General features: G+C 33.4%; 2 protein-coding genes and 1 non-coding gene across 3 annotated transcripts; 2 read left to right on the top strand and 1 right to left on the bottom strand.

Annotated features, from left to right (window-relative positions):
* Window positions 1-1,249: 1,249 nt before the first annotated feature.
* Window positions 1,250-5,761, top strand: LOC135957192 (uncharacterized). Its single transcript, XM_065507884.1, has 6 exons — window positions 1,250-1,422; window positions 1,485-1,629; window positions 2,979-3,196; window positions 3,253-4,005; window positions 4,072-4,152; window positions 5,513-5,761. Exons 1-6 carry the CDS (start codon window positions 1,252-1,254, stop codon window positions 5,699-5,701), a joined length of 1,557 nt encoding a protein of 518 aa, XP_065363956.1. The 5' UTR covers window positions 1,250-1,251; the 3' UTR covers window positions 5,702-5,761.
* Window positions 5,762-6,500: 739 nt separating this feature from the next.
* On the top strand, window positions 6,501-19,774 carry LOC135958679 (barH-like 2 homeobox protein). The gene is made up of 3 exons (XM_065509570.1): window positions 6,501-6,606; window positions 18,908-19,322; window positions 19,398-19,774. The coding sequence occupies exons 1-3, from the start codon at window positions 6,501-6,503 to the stop codon at window positions 19,618-19,620; spliced, it is 744 nt and encodes a 247-aa protein (XP_065365642.1). The 3' UTR covers window positions 19,621-19,774.
* Window positions 19,775-27,064: 7,290 nt separating this feature from the next.
* Window positions 27,065-27,170, bottom strand: LOC135959331 (U6 spliceosomal RNA). Its single transcript, XR_010576536.1, has one exon. It is a non-coding gene; the product is annotated as a U6 spliceosomal RNA (small nuclear RNA).
* Between the last annotated feature and the right edge of the window lie 748 nt (window positions 27,171-27,918).

The following is a 27,918-nucleotide window of genomic DNA, read 5'->3' as shown; positions in this document are numbered from 1 at the left end:
GCTGCCTACATTGAAAATCTAGTTAAAAACTTAAATTTCTGCAATTTTTCTACTTTTTTAAAAAAGTAGTAGAAACGGTACTTTATACAAAAAAGTACTTTTTGGCAATTTTAACTAAATTTCTGCTGCCTACACTGAAAATATAGATAAAAAATTAAATTTCTGCAATTTACCACATTTTTAAAAAAGTAGTAGAAAAGGTATTTTATACAAAAAAGTACTTTTTGGTATTTTTACTTAATTTTAGTAGCCTACACTAAAAATCTAGTTAAAAACTTAAATTTCTGCAATTTTAGCGCTATTTTTATAAAAGTAGTAGAAAAGGTACTTTATACAAAAAAGTACATTTTGGTATTTTTACTTAATTTTAGCTGCTTACACTGAAAATCTAGATAAAAAATTAAATTTCTGTCATTTTTTACTTTTAAAAAAAAGTAGTAGAAAATGTACTTTATACTAAAAAGTACTTTTTGGTATTTTTACTTAATTTCAGCTGATTACATTGAAAATCAAGCTAAAAACTTAAGTTTCTGCAATTTTACCACTTTTTAAAAAAGTAGCAGAAAAGGTACTTTATACAAAAAAGTTCTTTTTGGCAATTTTAACTAAATTTCAGCTGCCTACACTTAAAATCTAGTTAAAAACTTAAATTTTTACAATTTTTTTCACTTTTTTAAAAAAGTAGTAGAAACGGTAAAAAGTACTTTTTGACTTAATTTCAGCTGCCTACACTGAAAATCTAGTTCAAATCTAATTTCTTCAATTTTAACACACACTGAAAATCAAGCTTAAAACTTAAATTTCTGTATTTTTACCACTTTTTTTAAAAAAGTAGTAGAAAAGGTACTTTTTTGAAGAAAGTACTTTTTGGTATTTTTAATTAATTTCAGCTGCCTTTACTGAAAAACTAGTTAAAAACTTAAAATGTCTGATTTTTCAAAAAGAAAAATTGAAAAATCATGAATTTGGCAAAATTGTTGATTTAACCAAATAAGAATTAATATCAATTAAAAATAAATATAAACAATTTAAGATAAACAAGTTTATTCATACTCATACATATTGTATACACAATTAATATAAAGCAAATATTTGTTTCACATACATATGTAAATATAAGATGGGAAAACCAACAGACACCACAAATTTGCAAAACAAAAACTTTACCCCACCACAAAAACCAAAAATAAAAAACAAATTTCCTTATAAAATACACCTCCATTTAGTGTTCCATTAAATTTGTTGCTGAAAATGTCGAAATTCGGCAAAGAATTTGAGAAAATATGGCCCGAATTAAACGACCATAAAACTTTAACAAAAACTGCTGAAAAACATTTAAAAAAATATTTAAAAAGTAAAGTTCCTGTTAAAAATACAGATTTAGATAAATTTCAACAAAAATCTAAAAATTTTCCCATAGAGGTGAGTACAAAAACTTTGTTTAAAAGAATTTAAATGAATTTGGTTATGTATTTTGTTTTTAGTTTCCTATTGATAGCTGTAGAGTTGAATCACAACCTGTAGAACGTCATGATGTGATAAGAGAACAAATTGAGTCAGCCTATCCGCTGATACATGAAAAAGTTCTGTATTTAATTATTGATTTTTTGGAGCATAAATTGCGATATGGTAAGTTATAATGAAAAAACATTTTGCTGTGTTGGTTAAAGTGGCAGCTTTGTGGTGAAAAAGCTTTTATTTTCCATGATGCCAGATGAGAAAAGTTCAAATGTTAAACTTTAAACGATTCTAGTTAAACTTTAACTATATAAAGACCTACAATTAAAGCTAAACTTCAACTATATAAAGATCTAGGATTAAAGTTAAACTTCATCCATAAAAAGACCTACGATTAAAGCTAAAATTCAACTATATAAAGACCTACGATTAAAGCTAAACTTTAACTATTTAAAGACAAACGATTAAAGCTAAACTTTAACTATATAAAGACCAAGGATTAAAGCTAAACTTCAACTATATAAAGACCAAGGATTAAAGCTAAACTTCAACTATATAATGAACAAGGATTAAAGCTAAACTTTAATAAAGACCCACGATTAAAGCTAAACTTTTACTATATAAAGACCTAAGTTTAAAGCTAAATTTTAATTACAAACGGAATAAAACACACTTAAATTATTTATCCACATGATGTAGACTCAACTAAGATTCACAATAAACTCAACAGTGGTTGCTCGTGCTACCAGTATTTAAACGCACCAGCGCCATCTTCTAGTAATTTCCAGAACCACCCGAATGTTCTATTTTCGCAATGATCATCTAGAGTTTTTAAAGCTGACAATGCGCGACTTATTTGACATAACTTAAGATGTCAAAACTGCTGTAATTGTGCTCTAATTAAAGTTTAAATTGAATACCTTTCTGAAATATTAGATGTTTAAGCTACTGTCTTTGTAATCAAAGTTCAGTCTCTATTTACCGTTACATTTAAGATTTTTCTGAGAAGTTTCTAGAATTTCCTTAAACTTTAAATAGTTTTCTATAGAAAATCTAGCTGTGTTCACACAGAGACAAAATTTTCTATAGAAAATTGTAGCTGTGTCCACACGGAGACAAAATTTTCTATAGAAAATTGTAGCTGTGTTCACACAGAGAGACAAAATTTTCTATAGAAAATTGTAGCTGTGTTCACACAGAGAAAAAATTTTCTATAGAAAATTGTAGCTGTGTTCACACAGAGACAACATTGTCTATAGAAAATTGTAGCTGTGTTCACACAGAGACAAAATTTTCTATAGAAAATCTAGCTGTGTCCACACGGAGACAAAATTTTCTATAGAAAATCAAGCTGTGTCCACACGGAGACAAAATTTTTCTGAGAAGTTTCTAAAATTTCCTTAAACTTTAAATAGTTTTTGTCATCTGGAAGTTAAGGAAATGAAGCAAAAAGAGCATTTAAGTGAAATTGTTGCAATTTTGGTACTTAAGATTTTCTAATCCAACTATTTTCCTTCCAGGCTCTTCTTGCGAAAGAAAACTCTATAAAAACATGTCAATATGTGAATTTGTGCAACGTTTGTTAACCAAAAGATGTGTTAGTTTTGTGGGTACCGAAGATGATTATCTGCTGCTAACAGGAGAAACGGGTTTTGGACGCCAATACCTAAAAGTGGGCTGCAAGGAGGAACGTGAACCTCTAACATTAACAAATGTTTTAAGTTATGATGAGATTAAGGTAAAACATGCAGCATATACATATTTGAAAATTATAAACATTCCTTTATTTTCCAGATATCTGCCCTGCTGTCGGTATCATCCAAAACCGAATTCATCAATGATGGCAATCGCTATAACAAGGGTTTACGAGAACTGGATTCAAGTAAAATTGAGCAGCAGGGCTTAGTTGTAGGTATGATAGGGGCTCGATTTGAGCGCAAAGAAGTTATGGAGTTTCAAGATATAACCATAACCAGAAATCAAAATACCTTGGAGAATGGCTATGGTGGATCTTTAGATAAACCTAAACAAAATCCAGGCTTTTTACACAACCTTAATCCTTTTAAGAAACCGACCAACCTAGAAAAACTACAAGACTATCGCCGTTTATGGAATAGATTCTATGAAGAGCCGGATCATTTGTATGACCAAGTCCACAAAGATAATTTACGATTTGGTGACACTCTCAACTGTTTGGTTATATTCGATAATGTCATGATGAAGAAACGCTATGCCATTTCCTTTGACATGCTGCTTTTAGAGGCTAACTCTAGAGCCTTGCCAAACCAGGCTTATCTGCATGTGGTGGGTTTTGGTTTGGGTGTCTGGCGTGCAGCCGTTCAACAGGAGCAAATCTTTATGGAATGTTTCTATGAACGTTTAAGGTATTTACTGCCTCTACTAAAGAATATTGGTGTGGTGCATTTTTCATATTTTAATCTCAAGGAATGCGGGGAGTTAAAGAATGAGGGGTTTATGGCCTCCAAGTACCATCCCAAGGGAGGTATTAAAACGTTTATATCGAAAAGGAATCCGCATGATAAATTGGTGAGAAAAATTTAAAAAATGCTGGAGAAAATGTTTCTTAATTATTATTTTATATTTATTTTAAAGCCAGAGGAATTTAAAGATATGTTGCTGGTGGTTTCATATGCTTGGGATGGTAATGCCTTACCGGGTAATGAGTTTTGGTTGGTAAGTACAAAAACATGAAAATAGTAAGATTTTGTCTAGAACACAACAAATTTTATATAGAAAATCAGGCTGTGTTCACACAGAGACAAAATTTTCTATAGAAAATCATGCTGTGTTCACACAGAGACAAAATTTTCTATAGAAAATCTTGCTGTGTTCCCACAGAGCGACAATTTTCTATAGAAAATCTAGCTCTGTTCCCACAGATTTTCTATAGAAAATCTTGCTGTGTTCACACAGAAACAAAATTTTCTATAGAAAATCATGCTGTGTTCACACAGAAACAAAATTTTCTATAGAAAATCATGCTGTGTTCACACAGAAACAAAATTTTCTATAGAAAATCATGCTGTGTTCACACAGACAAAATTTTCTATAGAAAATCTTGCTGTGTTCACACAGAGTGACAATTTTCTATAGAAAATCTTGCTGTGTTCACACAGAGTGACAATTTTCTATAGAAAATCTTGCTGTGTTCACACAGAGACAAAATTTTCTATAGAAAATCTTGCTGTGTTCACACAGAGACAAAATTTTCTATAGAAAATCTTGCTGTGTTCACACAGAGGCAAAATTTTCTATAGAAAATCTTGCTGTGTTCACACAGAGACAAAATTTTCTATAGAAAATCTTGCTGTGTTCACACAGAGACAAAATTTTCTATAGAAAATCTAGCTGTGTTCACATGGAGACAAAACTTTCTATAGAAAATCTTGCTGTGTTCTCACAGCGACAAAATTTTCTATAGAAAATCAGACTGTGTTCACACAGAGACAAAATGTTCTATAGAAAATCAGGCTGTGTTCACAGAGAGACCAAATTTTCTATAGAAAATCTTGTGCTGTGTTCCCACAGATGCAAAATTTTCTATAGAAAATCAGGCTGTGTTCACACGGAAACAAAATCAGGCCGTGTTTCAGGCTTTGTTCACACAGAGACAAAATTTTCTATAGAAACTCAGGCTGTGTTCACACAGAGACACAATATTCTATAGAAAATCAAGCTGTGTTCACACAGAGACAAAATTTTCTATAGAAAATCGAGCTGTGTTCACATGGAGACAAAATTTTTTATAGAAAATCAGGCTGTGTTCACACAGAAACAAAATTATCTATAGAAAATAGTGCTGTGTTCACACAGAGACAAAATTTTCTATAGAAACTCAGGCCGTGTTCACACGGAGACAAAATTTTCTATATAAAACAGGCTGTGTTCACACAGAGACAAAATTTTCTATAGAAAATCTTGATGTGTTCACACAGAAAATAATTTTTCTATAGAAAATCTGACTGTGTTCTTGCAAAAACAAACTTTTCTATTACCATATTCATTTATTTATTAAACTGTTGTATGATTTCAGGGCAATCTTACCGGCTCCAATGATCCATCTACCGCCTGCAGTACTTTGATATCAGAACTCCACAATCCCCACATTAATACAGAGTTTGTTTGTGGCGATAATCTGCATATAGCCTCTTTTAATTACAACATAATCAATATTTATGATTATGCTAAAAAAGTATTAAAGTCTGATTTAACACGACAATAGAGTTAAATACAATGAATCGAATTTTAATGGCAAAATAAATGTTTTTTAAAAGTTATTAAATTCCTGTTTAACTTAACTATACAAAACTGAAAGGGTTCAGAGAGTCAATGAAAAGATAAATCCCCACAACTTCAACCAATGACGTTACAGCATTTAAAAAAGCTTACCCTTAAAGACACCACCACCCACCCAATACAGGCAACCCTTAAAAAAAGCTTTCAGTGGGAAAGAAAGAGACACAAAACTCTCTAAATAAAATACAAAATGGCTAACGTTTTTTAAATAGCGTGTGTTTTTTTGTTGGTTATTTATTTGCTCTAAAAGGGGGAGGTAATTTACCGTTAATTTTAACAGTTAAGAGAGAGAGAAAGTAAGAGCTAAAATCTCTAAACTGATGACAAATTATTTTGTCAATTTGATGCTGGCAGCTTTTTTTTGGGCTTTATAACTGTCAGTATTTATTTGTAATTCGTTTAGCGCTGTTTAGCTTTAAATCCTTTTTAGATTGTGACGCTTATATTATTTATATATTTTAATATAACAAACGTTAAAGGATATCGTTACGTGTCTAAGGTTTATGGAGTGTTACAGAAAACAAAACAGTTGCTCATTTTAGGTGGCTTAATGTACAACAATTTAGCGCTTAAAAAAAGATTTAATTAATAAAAAATAAGATTAAAAAAAGTATTCTACACCGACGGTATTAAGCGTTGAAAACTTAAGAAAAATATATTAAACCTAGTGTATTTCATAAAATATAAAAAAAGTTATAAAAAATTTGAATTTATTAAAAAACACAATGCACAATCAAAATTCTAAATCATTTCTCATACGAGATCTATTGGGGGACCTAATAAATCGGCAACAACAGCAGCAGCAACAACAACAACAACAACATGAAGATGGTAAGAATTAAGTTCAAAATAGAATCCTAGATTTTTTGTCGAAAATTTATGTTGATGTGAACACAGTAAGATTTTTTATTAAAAATTCTATTAAACTCTTTGTGTGCACACAGCACAATTTTCTATAGAAAATTTTGTCGCTGTGTGAACACAGCAATATTTTCTATAGAAAATTTTGTCGCTGTGTGAACACAGCAAGATTTTCTATAGAAAATTTTGTCGCTGTGTGAACACAGCAAGATTTTCTATAGAAAATTTTGTCGCTGTGTGAACACAGCAAGATTTTCTATAGAAAATTTTGTCGCTGTGTGAACACAGCAAGATTTTCTATAGAAAATTTTGTCGCTGTGTGAACACAGCAAGATTTTCTATAGAAAATCTTGCTGTGTTCACACAGCGACAAAATTTTCTATAGAAATTTTCGTTCTGTGTGAACACAGCTAGATTTTCTATAGAAAATTTTCGTTCTGTGTGAACACAGCTAGATTTTCTATAGAAAATTTTCGTTCTGTGTGAACACAGCTAGATTTTCTATAGAAAATTTTCGTTCTGTGTGAACACAGCTAGATTTTCTATAGAAAATTTTCGTTCTGTGTGAACACAGCTAGATTTTCTATAGAAAATTTTCGTTCTGTGTGAACACAGCTAGATTTTCTATAGAAAATTTTCGTTCTGTGTGAACACAGCTAGATTTTCTATAGAAAATTTTCGTTCTGTGTGAACACAGCTAGATTTTCTATAGAAAATTTTCGTTCTGTGTGAACACAGCTAGATTTTCTATAGAAAATTTTCGTTCTGTGTGAACACAGCTAGATTTTCTATAGAAAATTTTCGTTCTGTGTGAACACAGCTAGATTTTCTATAGAAAATTTTCGTTCTGTGTGCACACAGCTAGATTGTCTATACAAAATTTTCGTTCTGTGTGAACACAGCAAGATTTTCTATAGAAAATTATCGTTCTGTGTGAACACAGCTAGATTTTCTATAGAACATTTTGTTTCTGTGTGAACACATCTAGATTATCTATAGAAAATTTTCGTTCTGTGTGAACCCAGCTAGATTTTGTATAGAAAACTTTGGATCTGTGTGAACACAACTGTCCTGTGTCTGTGTAGACACAGCCACATATTTTTAAAATTATGACCAAATAATTGTTTCAAATTAAAATATAACATTAAGTAGTAAAATGTAATGACTCACCCGTCTTACATTAGGATTGTGAAGGATCAAATCTGAAAAGAAATTTTAATTTAATTTTAAATTAGTTAAATAAATTGATGATAATTTAAATATTTATAAAATACGAGATTTTTTTTTTCAATAAAATAACAATATAAATTTATTCAAAGTATTGGCTATTGTTAGCTATGACCTATTCCCATGTTTCTGGCAACATATGGATAACGAGCCAAAAGAACTGTTTATCTTTTGAGGTCAATTAGGAATCAAGCCAATTTTGGATACTCTGTTCCAAAGCGAAGAGTATCCCAGAGAGAGTGTTCAGCATCGATCGAAACAAATAGTAAACAAATGGACGGGGCAATAAGGTCAAAACTTGAGCCAAAACTTCCCAACCAATTCATTCTAAATAGTTTGTGCTCATCTTTTGAGGTCAAGAACGGTCAATACTTAGTTCCAAAATGAAGAGTATCCCAGAGAGAGCGTTCTGCATTGATCGAAACAAATAGTAGTGGGACGGGGCAATAAGGTCTGGCCTACAAGGCCACTTCAATACAAATAGTGTGTGCTCATCTTTTGAGGCAAAAACGAATCAATCCAATTTCGGATACTCGGCTCCAAAGTGAAGAGTATCCTAGAGAGAGCGTTCTGCAGCGATCGAAACAAATAGTAGACGGACGGGTTCATGTCTGAACTATAAGGCGGGTGAGGCAGAACTTCCCAACCACTTCTTTCCAAATAGTTTTTAACGGGTATTGAAACATGTGGCCGAGTGTTGTCATGATGGAATATTATGGTTTCATAACTGGCCGAATATTTTGGACGTTTTTTGGCCAATGCTCGCTTTAAATGAATGCTTTCTGCACCGGTTGCCTGTGTTGGTCTTGCCAGATTTCAGCAGCCCATAATAGATAGGACACTTTTGCTCCCACCAAATATAGAGAATTTCCATGGCTGGTTGGTCGGGCTTCACATACGATCTCTTGCGATTCGGGTTATCGTAACGGATCGCTGCAAAAATGATTTTCTTTTATACAGTTCCAGCATCATTTCGGGCATACAACACCGTCTTTCAAGGTCTCTCGGCTTCAATTCGTATGGTACCTAATTTCACTACTTTTAGATGAATCCTGTTTCTTGAAATTGCTGCTTATGTAGCTGCCAATGGTTTTGCAAGATCTTGTTGAGTTTTTCGACCAATTCTCGCTTCAAATGAATCACTTGCGTTCGGTACAGGTTCCCTGTGATGGTCTGGCCAGATTTCAGCAGTTCATAATAGATGGGATCCTTTTGCTCCCACCAAATTCAGAGCATTTCCATGGCGCCATGGATATTTGCCTTTGTTGTCGATTCGACTGGTTGGTCGGGCTTGTCATACGATCTCGTGTTATCTTGTTATCTCGGGTTATCGTAAGGAATCGCTGCAAAAATGATTTTCTTTTATAGCGTTGAAGCAGCAATTCCGACATATAAAATCGTCTTTCAAGGTCTCTCAGTTTCAATTCGTATGGTACCCAATTTCCTTGCTTTTGTATGAATCCTGCTGCTTGAAATTGCTGCCAATGATTTTGCAAGATCTTGTTGAGTTTTTCGGCTAAAGCTCGCTTTAAACGAATCAGTTGCGTTCGGTACAGGTTCCTTGTGATGATTTCAGCAGCTCATAATAGATTGCTCCCACCAAATAGAGAGTATTTCCATGGCTCCATGGTTATTTGGCTTTGGTGTCGATTGGGCTGGTTGGCTGGGCTTCACGAACGATCTCTGATGCTTCGGATTATTGTAATGGATCCATTTTTCCTCGCAAGTAATGATTCGCTTCTCTTTTATATACAAAATCATCTGTCCCTGTCATGGTCTGGCCAGATTTCAGCATCAGAATTCAGAGCATTTCCATGGCGCCATGGATATTTGCATTTGGTGTCGATTCGGCTGGTTGGTCGGGCTTTAAATAGGATCTCTTGCGCTTCGGGTTATCATAAGGGATCAATTTTTCATCGCTGAAAAAATGATTTTTTCGGACATGCAAAATCGTCTTTCAAGATCTCTCGGCTTCAATTCGTTTGGTTCACAACTTCCCTGCTTTTGGATGAATCCTGCTGCTTGCAAACGTTTTGAAATTACTGATTGGGTAGCTCCCATTGATTTTGCAAGCTCTGGTTGAGTTTGTCTACAATCTTCAAGGAGTAATGCCTCCAATTATTCTTGGTCTTCAAACTTTTTTGTGGCTAGCCTGGGCGATCTTTGTCTTCCGTGTCAAAATCAACACTTCTGAACCGAACAAACCATATCTCGCTCGTTTAAACCAATGAAACGCATTCACCACAAGCTTTGTTAAGCAATCGTTGTGCTTCAGCGCCACTTTTTTTCAAATTAAAGAAGTAAAGCAAAACTTCCCGCATATGACGCTTTGTTGTTAGAAAATTCGACATTTTTGAGGCAAAAAAAAACTGTTTACACTATAATGTTCAATAACTTAGAGAGAATAAATGACAGATATGTAGCCTTCAAAATGACATCTAAGTTATTAGAAACTTAAACCGCTTTCAAAAGATACGTCATCATTTTATGTTAAGTAATTGAAGCATCTCCTTTTGCTTTATAATTTATGTTATGACATAAAATTGGATTATGAAGCCTCTAATGATCCTTTTTATAACATGTCAATGTTTATGAATGAACATAAACTTGTTTATTTGTTTTTTTCATCATCTAATCTAAATTGTGTATTTAACATTTAAATAGTTGCTAATTGTTTATTATGATACTTATGTTTAGATGATAAGTTTACTTATCCTTCTACTCTCAACAACAAAACTAGACAGACAGACATATAAAACATACAATTATATTCTATTTAACATGCTAATTAACATCTATCTAAAAGCATTACAAAAAAAACACTCTCTTTTACATGGCAAAATTGCCTAAAGCCATGTGAGGCAAAGTCAAAAACGAATCTTTTGTTTTACATTTTTAATTGCTCTAACACACAAGCATTAACAGCAAACAACTAACAAATTGTCACAAATAAATTACAAAAATATTTCAGCTCGTTTTACACTTGTTTAAGCTAATATAAGAAACAGAACCAAACAGAAATAAACAAAAAATCTAGAAAACATATTTCAATTGTCATTTAGGGCGGTTTGGTTTTCTATTGTTTTTCTATGTCGTACGTGACAAATTGCTTATAAAGTTGTTAACATGGCATTATTTTGTTAACTTACCTAAAGGGCTTTTTATTGTTATAAAGTTTGTTTTATTTTTTTTCCATTTTTCAATTTGCATTTTGTGTTACAGAGTGTTTCTAATGTTTGTAGATTTGAATTTCACTTTCACCCTTCTCTCCCTCTCTATCTCTCTCTCTTTGCTGCTTTGGGACTCAAGTGTTGAGCCATTAACAGTTGTGTTGTCTTTGTTGTGTGTAGAGATGAAGAATCATTATAGTGCCACTAATTGGTCTGGTTATATCCTGTGGTTTTGGCTTAACAATGCAAAGAGAGAGTTTGGGAAGGATGTGACAATTTTCAATTGTTTGGTTTTGAGAAATTAGTAATACGAAAAGGACAAAATAAATGCTTTTGTATAAACATAGTAACATTATTTATATTGAAAATCATAGCTGTTTAAAGAATCAAGAATTTCTATAGAAAATTTTCGCACTGTGAGAAGAGAGCAACATTTTCTATAGAACATTTTGTCTCTAAGGGAACAGAGCACAATTTTCTATAGAAAATTTTCGTTCTGTGTGAACACAGCTACAATTTTCTATAGAAAATTTTGTCTGTGTGTGAACACAGCTACAATTTTCTATAGAAAATTTTGTCTGTGTGTGAACACAGCTACAATTTTCTATAGAAAATTTTGTCTGTGTGTGAACACAGCTACAATTTTCTATAGAAAATTTTGTCTGTGTGTGAACACAGCTACAATTTTATATAGAAAATTTTGTCTGTGTGTGAACACAGCTACAATTTTCTATAGAAAATTTTGTCTGTGTGTGAACACAGCTACAATTTTCTATAGAAAATTTTGTCTGTGTGTGAACACATCTACAATTTTCTATAGAAAATTTTGTCTGTGTGTGAACACAGCTACAATTTTCTATAGAAAATGTTGTCTGTGTGTGAACACAGCTACAATTTTCTATAGAAAATTTTGTCTGTGTGTGAACACAGCTACAATTTTCTATAGAAAATTTTGTCTGTGTGTGAACACAGCTACAATTTTCTATAGAAAATTTTGTCTGTGTGTGAACACAGCTACAATTTTCTATAGAAAATTTTGTCTGTGTGTGAACACAGCTACAATTTTCTATAGAAAATTTTGTCTGTGTATGAACACAGCTACAATTTTCTATAGAAAATTTTGTCTGTGTGTGAACACAGCTACAATTTTCTATAGAAAATTTTGTCTGTGTGTGAACACAGCTACAATTTTCTATAGAAAATTTTGTCTGTGTGTGAACACAGCTACAATTTTCTATAGAAAATTTTGTCTGTGTGTGAACACAGCTACAATTTTCTATAGAAAATTTTGTCTGTGTGTGAACACAGCTACAATTTTCTATAGAAAATTTTGTCTGTGTGTGAACACAGCTACAATTTTCTATAGAAAATTTTGTCTGTGTGTGAACACAGCTACAATTTTCTATAGAAAATTTTGTCTGTGTGTGAACACAGCTACAATTTTCTATAGAAAATTTTGTCTGTGTGTGAACACAGCTACAATTTTCTATAGAAAATTTTGTCTGTGTGTGAACACAGCTACAATTTTCTATAGAAAATGTTGTCTGTGTGTGAACACAGCTACAATTTTCTATAGAAAATTTTGTCTGTGTGTGAACACAGCAACAATTTTCTATAGAAAATTATGTCTGTGTGTGAACACAGCTACAATTTTCTATAGAAAAATATCTACATTTTCTACAAAAAATGTTGTCTCTTCTAGATTTTCTTTTAAATTTAAGTAAAAATAAAGAATATTTAAAGTGCACACATGTGCAAATTATTCAAAACTGTTACAGCCTGCTGTATAACCTCCAATTTATTTTATATATTTATTGAAAACAAAAATTCCGCTCTAGGCCATTTCATGTTTAACCCCTTTTTCCAACCATCAATCTATAAAACATTTTTACACCCTTTTTAATACCTGTTTCTTTTGCCAACTTAAATACAATATTGCAAAGATTTCGTTAAACATAAAAACCTTAAAAAAATATCCTCTAATATCCTATTGTTTTTAACGCTCAAACACTTCAGGCCTCCAGATAATATGACTACGAATATATGAATGTAGACAAACATATGAATTTTTATATATTTGTAAGTGGTTGCATGTATGAAGAATATACATGTGTGTTGTTTAAGTCAATTATCTTAAGGAATTGTTAGCATTTTGTCCTAAATAATTGAGGGGGGAAATACACTTGGATTTTGTGACTTTTCGCTTAAAAGTCACGTCCAATCAATTTAAGAAATGAAAAAAAAAATATGAATCACTTATCATATTTTTTCCAATATATGTTTGTAAAAAGATTGCAAGTCAAGTAGCAATTATTTGAATTGGTTTTCAAAACAATATAAAATATATAAATAATTGATAATGATGGACGAAGGATCTATTAAAGCAATTTGGTTTAAGAAATTTTTTTTGGTTTAAGAAATTCAACTATTCGAAAAGAGAAATGTCATCAAAGCTTTCGGGAAGTTATCTATTAATTTACCTTTATGGGTGAAGTATTATAATACTAACAATCATTTAAACAGTTTAGGCATTTAATTTAACAGTCTTCCCTAGCAAATGCAAGAACTTTAGGATGAATGTTTGAAATCAGTTCTATTATCCACATTACCCTAGGTCTCTACGTTGCAATATTTATTAGCGAAATTATCAAATTTTATTGCGTCCATAAAATTTGCGATGTGTAGACCACAATTGCCATATCTAGCAATAAATTGCGCAATGATTGCTCTACTGATTACTTGAGCAGACGTTTTTACTTATGCTTAGCAATAAAAATTGCTACGTGGAGACCTAGTCATTAAAGTCTTTTTGCTTGATCTGACAGCAATTTTACGCGACTTTATTAATCAAGAATTTCCTTAAGAATAAATTAAAGATTACTTCAAAGCTTTGCAACACATGGCGATATTTCCTTCTTTGTTAAATGTTCTGATGAAGAAACCAAGGGGAGTTGTGAACATTGAAATTATTATTGCTATTCGGGGATGCTCTAGAACGGGTCCACATATGGGCTAGGTTAGTACAGAGTATAACATAGATGATCCATAGTAAATCGTCTGATTTTGGGAAAGTTTCCAGTGTCTTGCTCCTCTTACTTCTAAAGTTAACCCTCTGAATTCGTCTATATACTTCTTGTACATAACTGCTTTGGGCTAAGACTAATATCCCATACTTCTAGATTCCAGTTTTTTTTTTTATTGAAATTATTATTACAACTTACAGAATATATTATTTTTATAGTTCTAATCAATAGTAATGAATTTATTAACCATTTCCGGAAACCGTTCCATTAAGGTTTGTTCGAACAGGTAGTCCATTTCCATTTAAAATCTACCACACTTTTGGACACCATTTTTGTGCTCTTCAATTCTCTTTTAACAAGAACCCAATATCTCTTCACTGGCCTTAGCTCCAGGCAGTTTGGAGGATTTGTCTCTCTTATCTCAAATACCACATTATTATTCTTGTACCCCTCAAGAGCTTGCTGACCATAGTGGCAGGATGCCAAAATCAGGCCAAAAATAAGTGGACACATTAAGAAGTCTTATGAATGGATGCATCTTTTTTTGCAAACATTCCTTGATGTAAATTTCGGTATTTATAGAGCTCTTAGAACTTTTTGGGAAATTTTTCTGCTTTTGGGTCCTAAACTTTTCAACAACATTCCCCCTAGCTTCAGTAACATAAGAATATTGACCCGGAAGCTGCGAGAACATACGTTTCGTCATCCATTATGCAGCAGTTATATTTTTTGTATAAAATTTGATATCAATTTCTGTGCTCTCTCGTTGGCCTCCAAAATTTTCAGGAGCTTTTTGAGCCTTGTATGTTTTTAAACCTGCAATGGCTTTAACTTTTCGTACCAAATAGTCCGAGTACTTAGCTAACCGGACTGCTGTTGGGATTTCTTCTGAAAATGCTTTTTATTTATTGGCTTTATGTGGATCATCCCTTCTATCTGATCCAGGTTTTCTATCAACAGACAAGTTCTCCCGTTACTGTTTAATAACATTGGAATCAGTTTGACGACAGAGCTTTGATTGTTTGGACCAAGTTTGGTTTTGTTAAAATTATTTAATAATTTTAGAACGCACTTTTTCCTCATCACTCATTTTAATCAGATTAACAATAAATGAACATAATAATTGACAAGCTTTACAAAGGTAACTTGATAACAATCAAATAATAATTGGGTTAAAAGTTGTAAGGAAAAAAGTGTGTTAAGGTTTTTTCAATCTCACTCCTTAGTTCAACATCTTCAATGTATTTAATCTTATTAATTCCTCTAGGAAATAAATAAAAACCAAACCATTTAAAACATATATGATCAAGCCCGACCAAAAAAATTTTTCTTTTAAAATTTCAATAATTTATTTTCGTGATTTTCAGAAGTTAGCTATGAGCAATTATGGTGGGTGAGACAGTTTTTGTTTCCATCTGGGGTATGCTTAGTCTGTCCAGGTTCTTCAAAGGTCTGCTACCTTTGGAATCTTCTTTACCACAGAGCTGTCTGTGTATCTTTAAAATATGTTTGTTAATGAACGAATCTACTAATAGAGGATTCTACTATTATTAAGTAAATGCAACGGCTGCAATCCAAGGAGATGAACTCATTGACTCTATAAGTTAGGTATAGGATACTGAGTATAATCCGACGAGATAAGTGCTTTGGCTCTCGGTCGGCTAACGACTAATGGATGCAATCCGAGAAGCTAAATTCTTCTGCTCTCATCGGCTAACTATGAATTATTGGCTAATTCTAGCTAACGAGTGCAATCCGTCGATATAAATGCTTCGGCTCTCGGTCGGCTAACTAATAATTATTGGTAAATATAGTTATGGATGCAAACCGAGGAGATAAATTCTTCAGCTCTCGTCGACTAACTACAACTTTTTGGCTAACACTAGCTAATGAGTGCAATCCGACGAGATAATTGCTTCGCCTCTCGGTCGGCTAACTACGGTATTAATACGAAGTAAGAATTTAGGACTCGTCTAATTAAAAGTAGATTGCGACTTCGGTTCTAGCTTCCCCTTCTTAGTGGTTTTCTTATATGTCTTAAATTTACATAAACTTCGGGTTAAAATTTTTTTTCCGATTTTGACCCATTGTAGGTCCAACATACTATGGTCTTATATACATATTTTTGGCTTATTTTGGATCTATATCTGGATTACTAAGTCATTAATATAGACAATATGATATCTAATGATAGATATTTCTAAGGCTATAGTAATTTGGACCTACAATGGGTCAAAATGGGGAAAATATTTTTTAACCCGAATTTTTTTTACCAAAAAGAATTTTAAAGATTTTTAGGTAAACAAAATTTAAATTAATTTTTTTTAAAAAGTTATTTTTTAAATTTTTTAAAACAACCTTTTTTTCCAAGTTATTTTTTTAATTTTTTTCAAAATTTTATTTTCAATATTTTCCAAATTTTTTTTTTTAATTTTTGAAAGTCCATTGCAATGATGTATATAAGGCTATAGTAATTTGGACCTAAAATGAGTCAAAATCGGGAAAAATATTTTTTAACCCGATTTTTTTTTACCAAAAAGAATTTTAAATACATATTTTTAAGTAAACAAAATTTAATTTTTTTTTTCCAAATTTTTTTTTAAAAAAATAATTTACTTTATTAGTGAAAAAAAGGTAAACAAAATTTTCTTTTTAAAAATTAATTTTGAAATTTTTTTTTTAAAAGAAAAATTTTTGGAATTTTTTTTTTTTTTTGAATTTGAAAAATTTTTTTTAAAAAGAAAAATTTTTTAATTTTTAAAAAAAAAATTTCAAATTTTTTTTTTAATTTTTTTAAAAAAAAAAATTAAATTTATTAGTGAAAAAATTATGACAGAAAATTAAAAAAAACAACTTCGAAAAAAATTTTGTTTTATAAAATTTTAAAACAAAATTCCAAAAATTTGTCTTTTTTAAAAAAAAATTTCGAAATAAATTTTGAAAATTTTTTTTTTTTAAATTTTGTTTACCTAAAAATATTTCAAATTTGAATTTTAAAGTACAATTTGGTGAAGGGTATATATGATTCGGCACAGCCGAATATAGCTCTCTTGTTTAATTTCAATTTGTTTCTGCAAATCAATTTCTCAATTTCAACTTGAAATGGTGTAAAAATATTCACTTTTCTCAGACGTTACAAAATAATTAAGGATTAAGGAATCTAAGGTCTCTAAAAGTATTTGTTTGTTTTTGGTAGGACGCGCATAGGGATGGCTTCATATATTTTTTTGCAAAAATTATAAGGAGTGGTCGTAGAGCGCTGAAATTTGGCACCGAGAATTATATGGACCAAACTAATAAAAAACTAAAATTTTATCAAAATCGACAACGTCCACTGCCCATACAATCCAAATTGAAACAAAAAAGGAACGCATGCCGAGTTTCAATAAAATCGGACACGCCCACCGCCCACGAAACTCATACATAGATAAGAATTTTTTTGATATTTCGTTTATTATTTCACGAAAAATTTTAAGTTTTCATCCGTTCCGAAAACTATTTTTTTTTTAATCGAAACAAGACACTCCCACCTTTCATTTTATTAAAAAAACAGCGTGGGGGTAATTGGGGCTAAATTTTTTTTCTCCATGGAAAATAAAAAATAAAATAATTTTTAGAGACTTATAGATTTGGGCATATCTTCTTAACGGTTAATGATATCCAAAACATTTAAAAACCACTGAATTGCGTGAAAATATAAGTAAATTTTTGCTTAATACCCTTGGATGGACTTTACTTCAATTTTTTAAAAATAAAATTAAATTTTTCTTAAAACTATAATTGTACATTTCATCTTTAAACATTTCTCTACAAAACTGCATCATTTGATTTTTCAAATTCTGTGTTTGAAAAATTTACTTTTTGACACCAAAATCCCTCTGTGGGATTTTGTTCTATTGTTTTAGTATGGCGAGTTAATGTTGCCATTATTTGAAACCAATCTCACTAAAAGTTTATTAATCTGTCATTGACCAAGTTGCAGAAATTGAAAAATAAGACAGAAGAAATACAGATCTAGGAATCTAAAGTCTTTGCCACTGCTTAAAAATTGAGAAACTAAGAGATAAAGATGGAGGAATACATGGTTTCTAAAAGAATACCAAAATAATTGTTAAGAATTTGTTTAAACATTTAAGACAAACTTCGCCTACACTTACAGAAAATGTATGGCAGCAATGTCAGTAATACTCAAATCTTCTCCTTCTCCATGATGCTCTCTAAATATATTTTAAAATACATTTTATTTTAAAACACGTGAACTTAATCGTTCCTGCTGTGAGTTTTGTGGCCACGCAAAAAAAAAATAACCAAACGTCTACATATTCATATTTACAATAAAAGAAAAGTCTGTCAAAAGAACACATGATATGAATTTAAAAAGGAGACTATAGACAGGATATAAACAGGATAAAAATAAAACAATTATTTCTTTTACACAATACAATACTATTTTTATACGCCATTTTAAGCATAAGGTTATATTTTTTACAAGGAAATACTTTTGGCAAATGGGAAACCACAGGCTTTGAAAACAAAATGATGAGCATAATGCTAAAGATGATGATGAGTTCAAATTTGAAGAGTTATTGCAGAGAACGAACGCCCACTTGAGAAAAATAATAATAAAACATTAATGGTTATTTGAGTGAGATTGTCTGGTAATGAGGGAAATAATTATATTAACAGGGGGTTATAACAAAACTCTTTGCACTAAAGAGAATTTATTTTTAAAAAATCTTGTTAGTTTAGCAATGTAGGAGGTTAAAAGTTGACACGTGTTAAACCCTGGGGGTTTTCTTCTAAAGAAAAAACTTTTGAATTTAATTTGTTTAAATTTTCTTTTTTTTACAGATTCTGACCTTTCCGACAACAATTCCGATATTGATATAGAAGATCGCTCCTCTCCCGACTCGGAAGCTTTAAATTGCCATTATAATGGCCAACAAATGTCCAATAGCCATTTATTATTTAGCAATAATGAATCCAGTCTAGACTCTTCCCACTACATCAATGACAGCGAACACATGCAGCCCTCCCAGCTGCAGCAAGCACATGGTGGTGGGTTTTTGGGGGAACATAAGATGGGCTTGCCGAAGAGTGGCCGAAAACCCAGACGTAGACGCACCGCTTTTACACATGCCCAGCTGGCGTATTTGGAGCGAAAATTTCGTTGTCAAAAGTATTTGAGTGTGGCGGATAGAAGTGATGTGGCGGAGACATTGAATTTGTCAGAGACACAAGTGAAGACCTGGTATCAGAATAGAAGGTGAAGAAGAAAAGAAACAAAATCTATTTAAGCACTGACTAATTCTCTCTTTTCTTTTCCCTATTTCTCTTCTAGAACCAAATGGAAACGCCAAAATCAATTGCGCTTAGAACAGTTACGCCATCAGGCCTCCATGGAAAAGGAATATGTAGCGGAAAATGGCTCCGCCAATCCCTTGGGCTGCTGTCCACCCGGTTTAAGCTCTTTTAATGCCTCAAATCCCTGTAATTTTCTAACATCGGCTGCTGCAGCGGCCATATTTCGCAATGTAGGCTATGTGCATGGCTGTCCGTTGTAAAACGTTTGTTCGTAAATAATAATATTTGTTGAATATTTATTAAATGAATTAAGATATTTTGTAAATACTATTAAGATAATTTAGTTAGTTTTAAGTTTAGGATTGTGTGTCACCAAACTGTGCAATATTTATTTAAAATTTGAGAAGAAAAATCATTTTAAAAATTTAAGAACATAAATAACTGTAATATAAATTTAATAAAAATTAAAAACAATTTTAAGAAAAACAAAAAAAAATTGCTAAATTTTTTTGGAAACAATAAGACGGGTTATTTTCTAGAAACAGTTCACTTCATTGTACTGAACTGTGGACCGAAGCCGCTGTATTAAACGGAGAACAGTCGCAGAATCGATCCAAATCGCTCTATTGAATTGACGATCAAACTCGCAGAATCGATCGAAGTCGCTGTTTTGAATAGACGATCAAACTCGCTGTATTAAATCAACGATCGAGGACGCCGTATTTAATTGAAATAAAATCAAACAGACGATCGATGTTGCTGTATTCAGCACTAGACCGAAGCCTTCGAATGTCTCTTTCATGATCAGTCCAATAGATCGTAGTTGCTGTATTGAATTGACGAACAAAATCTCACAAGACCGAAACCTTGGAATGGCTCTTTCATGAACAGTCTAATCGCTCGATGCTGCTGAAATGAATTGTGAACAAAATCACTTGTAAAATCGAACAGACGATCGATGTTGCTGTATTCAGCACTAGACCGAAGCCTACGAAAGACTCTTTTATGATCAGTCTAATAGATCGAAGATGCTGTATTGAATTGACGAACAAAATCTCACTAGACCGAAACCTTCGAATGGATCTTTCATGATCAGTCTAATAGATCGAAGATGCTGTATTGAATTGACGAACAAAATCTCACTAGACCGAAACCTTCGAATGGATCTTTCATGAACAGTCTAATCGATCGAAGTTGCTGTATTGAATTGGCGAACAAAATCACTTGTAAAATCAAACAGACGATCGTTGTTGCTGTATTCAGCACTAGACAGAAACCTTCGAATGGCTCTTTCATGTACAGTCTAATCGATCGAAGTTGCTGTATTGAATTGCCCAATGAAATCACTTGTAATATCAAACATACGATCAATCTTGCTGTATTCAGTACTTGACCGAATCCTTTCATAGACTCTTTTGTGAACTCTTAAGCCAGAACACTGTTAACTCTTCTACGATTATAGGAAAATGATTCAAAACTGATCTCACGAAGGAATTAAAGTCGTTGTGTTTAACAAACGATCAAAGATCAACGCAGGCCGAAGTTAATGTCAAAACTATTCTACGATATTCAGCGATGTTGCTGTATTCAGCACTAGACCGAAGCATTCGAAAGACTTTTTCATGAACAGTCTAATCGATCGACGCTGGTGAATTGAATTGGCGAACAAAATCACTTGTAAAATCAAACAGACGATCGATGTTGTTGTATTCAGCACTAGACCTAAACTTTCGAATGGCTCTTTCGTGAACAGTCAAGCGTGAACACTGTTAACCCTTCAACGATATTAAGAAAATGATTTGATCTCTCCGGGAGTCTCTGATCGATCATAACACTGTTAACTTTTCAACGTTCATAGGAAAATGATTTGATCTCTCCAGGAGTCTCTGATCGATCATAACTGATCTCACAGACAGAACTGATGGAAGTCGTTTTAAATAAAAGTCATTGTGTTGAGCAGACGATCAGAGATCAATGTAGGCCGATGTTAATATCAAAACTATTCGACGATATTCAGCTTATGCGATAACTTTTCAACGATCATAGGAAATGATTTGATCTCTCCAGTAGTCTCTGATCTATTATAACTGATCTCACAACATGAACTGACTTCCGTCCGTTTTAAATAAAAGTCATTGTGTTGAACAGATGATCAAATTTCAATGTAGGTCGATGTTAATGTCATAACTATTCGACGATATTCAGCTTATGCGATATCACTGTTAACTTTTCAACGATCATAGGAAAATGATTTGATCTCTCCGGGAGTCTCTGATCGATCATAACTGATCTCATGGACAGAACTGATGGAAGTCGTTTTAAATAAAAGTCATTGCGTTGAGCAGACGATCAGAGATCAATGTAGGCCAAAGTTAATGTAAAAACTATTCGACGATATTCAGATTATGCGATAACACTGTTAACTTTTCAACTCTCTGATCTATCATAACTGATCTCACACACAGAACTGATGGAAGTCGTTTTAAATAAAAGTCATTGTGTTGATCAGAGACGATCAGAGATCAATGTAGGCCGAAGTTAATGTAAAAGCTTCATCATATCTAAACTCACCCAGAAACTCACCGTGTTTGTTGTCGATCCAAATCACTTTATTAAACAGACGATCGGTCGTCGATCCCAGAGGTCCCACAAAGACTACTGTATTAAAGAGACTTCCGGAGTCGCTATAATGAACGGTAAGCCGAAGTCGCAATGGCTGTTTATTAACTCAGTGAAGTTCGTTCAAATCCGTTTTATTGTAAATTTGTACAGTCGATCAAAGTCGCTATATCACTTCAAAGTCGCTATAGTCACTTCATTGAACCCTGATCTACCACAAAAAATCTCACTCCATGAATACACTGAAGCTTATATAGATCGTGTTTGTTGCCTTGAAAAACTGTAACGAAGACTTTGTAAGTTATTATACAGTGTTTTATTAGCTTCAATCTTAGCACTTTATTCAATTTTCATTAGCTTCCTTCTTGGATCTTTACCTCTATTATTATCTGACCTTTCTTAACTAAGCTCAGTCGTTATAAACCTCAACCGTTAACTTTTACTCCATTGATGTCACTGTACTGAATATTATCAGACTGTCAATGGAATTGTTGCTGCTATGATTGTCTGATCTTTCCTAAAGCTTCAGTTGTAGGTCTTTATGCAAACTGTTTTAAGCCGTAATATTAGCACTTTGTAAGCCCCAATCCAAGGTCTGTACTCTGTCTTTTATAAACATGAATCGAGGACCAATATCTTGAGAATCAAAGTATTTAGGTCAGATCGGGGGAAACGGACTTTGAGCTCTTAGAATGTCTACATTCCAAGAGCTACCAACCCCCGTCATCAGCACCTTATTAAATGGTTATTGCTTTTGATCTTTAATGCCCACCACAGCTGCGGCACTCATGACTTGGAGAAGACCAGAGAGGAGCTTCAATGACGAAACAAATAAACAAATCTTAGCACTTAGTGTTTTATAAGCTTCAGTCGTAGGACCAATTGACAATCAAGGTATTGAGGTCAGATCGGGGGAAACGGACTGTGAGCTCTTAGACACCAGGATTTCCTAACTGAATAGTGATATCAGCACGTTGGCAAATGATGACAAGCAATGTGGAATGACTGGATCGCTTGAACAACTGCGACATGAGTTTAGAAGTTGACAATTTGTGGTACTCAGTCCGGTTTCCCTACAACGATTAAGTTGTCGAATATAACCATATCCGACTCTAAAAGGAACACGCGTGCTTTGGACCGAATTCTTATAGAGCACCCCGAGCGAGACAAGGCCAAAATGAAGAATTGTTCGCAAACTTGGACACTCCACAACTTTATAGCTCAACTGAAGTTGAAGAAGGCATCAACGCAAACAAGCATTCACAGGCTATAGATCCCAGACGGATAATGATGCTGAAACACCTTGGGGAGTGGGGAATAGAACGGTTTTTAACCTGTCAATAAGGAGCGTAATTAAACCAAGGACCTGGTAAAAGGGTGGAGTAATCACCCTTCTGAAACTTTAGAAAATTGAAAGGATTGTTTATCCTGCAGGCAGATTTAACTCCTATCACCTGTTGCAAAGACACTATAAGATATTCTCCTCCCTCAGCTGACCCGTCAACTACCAGTAGCATAATCCGCCATAACAACTTGGATCTCACACAACATAAAGCAGCAGAGACCTTCAGAACGGACTTTCCTGTTGGCACTTGAGGCTTTCGGCAATTTCAGTCACTCTATGCTCTTTCAAGTCATCCTGCAGTGTACAATGCCCAACAATAGTAAGATATGAAATGTTAATTAGCTGAGTAGCCGGCAGTCGTGGGGTTTGAAAACAATTGCACAAAATCCCGTAGAATCAAACAAGGAGACAATCAGTTCTGGTTGCTGACGATGCTCCTCTTTATATTCTATCCTTCTAAAATCCAAGAGAGTTGTTATTATCCGCCATAACAACTCGGATCTCTCAAGGGTTGAACCAGCAGAGTCCATGTGAAGGGGCTATCATATAACATGTACTGTCGAAGGTCTCGCTGAGTGCCATCAGTCGCGACTAGTCGTGGAGTTTGAATACAATTTCAAAAAACCCCGTAGAATCAAACAAGGAGACAATCAGTTCTGGGTCCTGATGATGCTCTTCTTTATATTCTACCCTTCTAAAATCCAAGAGAGTTGGTTTTATCCGCCATAACAACTCGGATCTCTCAAGTGTTGAACCAGCAGAGTCCATGTGAAGGGGCTATCATATAACATGTACTGTCGAAGGTTTTCGGTACTTTCAGTAGGTATGAAAAGTGAATTAGCTGAGTATCCGTCAGTCGCGACTAGTCGTGAAGTTTGAATACAATGGCACAAAATCCCGTAGAATCAAACAAGGAGACAATCAGTTCTGGTTGCTGACGATGCTCCTCTTTATATTCTACCCTTCTAAAATCCAAGAGAGTTGGTTTTATCCGCCATCACAACTCGGATCTCACAAGGGTTGAACCAGGGTTGTCGAAGGTCTCGGCACTTTCAGTAGGTATGAAAAGTTAATTATCTGAGTGGCCGGCAGTCGTGGAGTTTGAAAACAATTGATGCTCCTCTTTATATTCTACCTTTCTAAACTCCAAGATGGTGTGAAGGTGATCACTTATGCGGACGACTGGAAACAAGAGACCTAGCGTTCCTTCTGGGATGTTATCCGATGAGTCGTCCAAACTTCGACATCACTCGGTTGGACGCTTATCCGAGACCTGTCAGACAGGATTTACGTATGAATGATGAGAGCAAACAGATTTATGTGCAGGGTCCTTACGATGCTCCTCTTTATATTCTACCTTTCTAAACTCCAAGATGGTGTGGAGGTGATCGCATATACGGACGACTGCCGCAATGAAATTGGCAAACCTCTTCACCTTCACAAGGAAACAAGAGATCTAGCGTTACTTCTGGGATGTTATCCGAGGAGCAGGATCTATTTAATCGCAGCTCGTACTTGAAGGATTTGAACCACATTCGTAGAGAAGCCTTCAATTACACAGTTTTTGGATACTGTATGAACATCGTACTTGGAGGTCTCCCATATACTAAAGTATTTTCAACACATTTTCACATTTCACAATTCTTTGGAATTCCCTCACATTTTCTTTTAATTGTTAACAAAATTTATGAAAACAAAAAATAACAATCTCTGCACTTAAGTTGTATTACGATTAAAAAATTATTTCATCCGTTAACAAAAATAAATTTTGTGTGCAACAAATTCTGAATTATAAATTTGGCTATACAAATTCCTACATCCATATGCAAGTACATATAAAAGGAGTAGGTAGACCAACAAAATAAAAACTGAAACTCTATACAATTTGCCAAAGCCCTTCAAAAATGAGAATTATATACAGCCAAGTAGAAGTAGAAATAAGTGTATAATGCAGTGTATAGACAGTTGCAGCATTAGTAGAGCGTTCTGTGAATAGAGGGGTATAAGCAGTTAGAGATGAAGTATGCGATAAACGAAGTAAGGGGAGCATAACAAAATGGAAGCCAAAAAAATTTAGCCAACCGGAAAACAAGCAACAAATTGTAAATAATGTTTTGAAGAAGGGGGTCTTGTGATGCAAGAGGGGGAGAGATGGGGATATTTTTGGGGGAGAAATTAAAAGATGCCAGATGATGGATTTGACACATTCCCAAAGCAATTAAATCTGTGCTTCCAAAAGATTTGAGTTTAAGGAACATCTATTCATGTGGAAGGCAGTCGAAAACAGGATAAGTGAAACTGATTCAGATAAAGGAGTATTACTTGTTTAATCAGATTTGTTAAATCGAACGGAAATTGAGTTTAATGTCAATATTTCAACTTTAATTTATGAGTTCCAGGAGATCACTCGCCTGATCTGGACTGTTCCTTGAAATAGATAAGAAAATTGCAAGATACACCCTCGATTATTGACATTCTAACCATAGTCTCCAAATATACAACTGGCATCCCCAATTCAACTATTCATTTAAACCTCTATGTATTCACTCTACAAATATGGGTTGGGGGAGAGGAGATGAGGTGTTTTCTCTCCCATTAAAACTCTAATAATATAGTTATATTTCCCTCCTAATGCTCAATAATAAAATGCCGTGGTTGCTTTAAGTGGATACAAAATTTTCCTCATTTAAGCGTTTAATATAAATGCAATGAATAAGCAATGAAAATATTTTTACAAAAACCCATTCTCTACAATATAAAATCATGAAAAACTTTCTATTTAACAAGTATACAACGCTAATTAATGAATACTTCAACAAAAAAGACTTGAATATTAAAAAAAAAAATTAAATAAAAAGAAAAAAATATGAAAAATTATAAATCCACAAAAAAGGATACACGATACAGATAATGCTGAAAGCGTATACAGAAGAAATGATAAAATAAAAACAAAAATTTTATATTATATAGAAATAAATAAAAATTAACAAGCATAAAATTTAGCATGAAATTGCAAAAATTTTCAGCAGCACAGAACCTAACCGCAACATTAACATGATTATTAAACAAGTAGGAAAAAGTAGTGAAATAAAAAAAGAACTTAATTGAAAAACTCTTTCAATTAAATACGAGGACAGTTGAGAAACTTTTAGCGAAAGGGAAATGAAAAGTAGCAGAAAATAAATAAATTGAAAGATAATTGGGGCAGACACCAAAAGACGGTAACTAATAATAGGCTCTCCATAGGCTTTTGTAACAAGAATAATTAGGGATTTATTTATAATCTTAAAGGACTGCTAATTAAGTCTTAATCATAATAACATTTAATTGCCAAGAATAGAAAAGGGAGACATAACTCTCTTGATTTTATCATCTAATCCGAGCATATACATATTCCAACAATGGATGGTTCGTGAACCACTAATAATCAGGAAACTCTGAAAATCTCCCAATCCCTTGAATTTATCATCTAATCCGAGCATATATTCCAACAATGGATGGGTCTTAAACCATCAATAATCAGGAAACTCTGAAAATCTCTCCAATCTATTAAGCATATCAGCAGATCTAAAGGATAACATGAGCACTCTAATATCATGACTCTTATTAATTCTCAAAGCTTCCATCAAGATGGATAAGATAGTTTTCAAAACGCTCGAAAACCCCATAGTTGGTTTATGTGATAGTTCACTACGTGCGAACAATCAAGTAGACTCGAAGGGACCCCGTTTTGATAAAAAGAAAATGTGGAACGCTTCACGATTTTGCGTATCATCCTTGCGCAGGGCCATACTAATCTTCTCTGTATCGTTCCAATTTTAGTATATGTTCCGCCGAAGCAAGAACCAAAAGAACCCCATACTCCAAGGATAAGGATTTCACTCTAATCAGCTATTCTGCCTCTCTGTTTAGGACTCTGTAATAAATCATTGATGATCTAATATTGGCAGTTTTCTGACAGTAACAACGCAACATCACTGGTAAGCTAAACTACTTCTTCACTTCTTCGCTTCTCTAAGCTACAGTAAACTCGCTTTAATTGTCTTCTTGGACAGAGAGGTTGCTTTTAATAACGTAAAACTTTGTTTAGTTATTAAAAGATGCCTGGACTGAGATATATTGATGAGATACCTAGACTTTAATTTATTAAAAATTTTTGAGAAACTCATCAACTCACGGCCATGGATAATCTGGGAAAATTTCGGTTCCTCGATACTGGCGACATATGGAAATGCTTACATTGTGGTCTTAGATACCGCCAGTATGCTCTGGATAATGTTGCGACGGGACTGTCTAGATTTTGTGGGTTGCAGAGAGCAACTTTGTGACTGCCCACCGTTTTTTTTTGTTGTTCTCCATTACCCCACTTGAGGGCATTTGGCTTCCGCAAAGCATCTCCATCTTATACGAATTGTTGCTGTTTTTTCGCGTATTTCCCATGTAATTATTGGAGTATCGTGCGTCTGCATGTACGATGTTGCCATTAGATCCATTGTTATTGTTTGTATCAGTTTAAACGGTTGTTGCTCCAGCTGGTCTGCTGTAGCGGGTCATCCGATACATGTATGATGTTGCCATAAGCATTCAATCGATT

The sequence above is a fragment of the Calliphora vicina genome, chromosome 4 (genome assembly GCF_958450345.1).
Source record: "Calliphora vicina chromosome 4, idCalVici1.1, whole genome shotgun sequence".
NCBI lineage: Eukaryota > Metazoa > Arthropoda > Insecta > Diptera > Calliphoridae > Calliphora > Calliphora vicina.
Note: the sequence above shows the minus strand (reverse complement) of the source record. Positions and strands in the feature narration are given on the sequence as shown.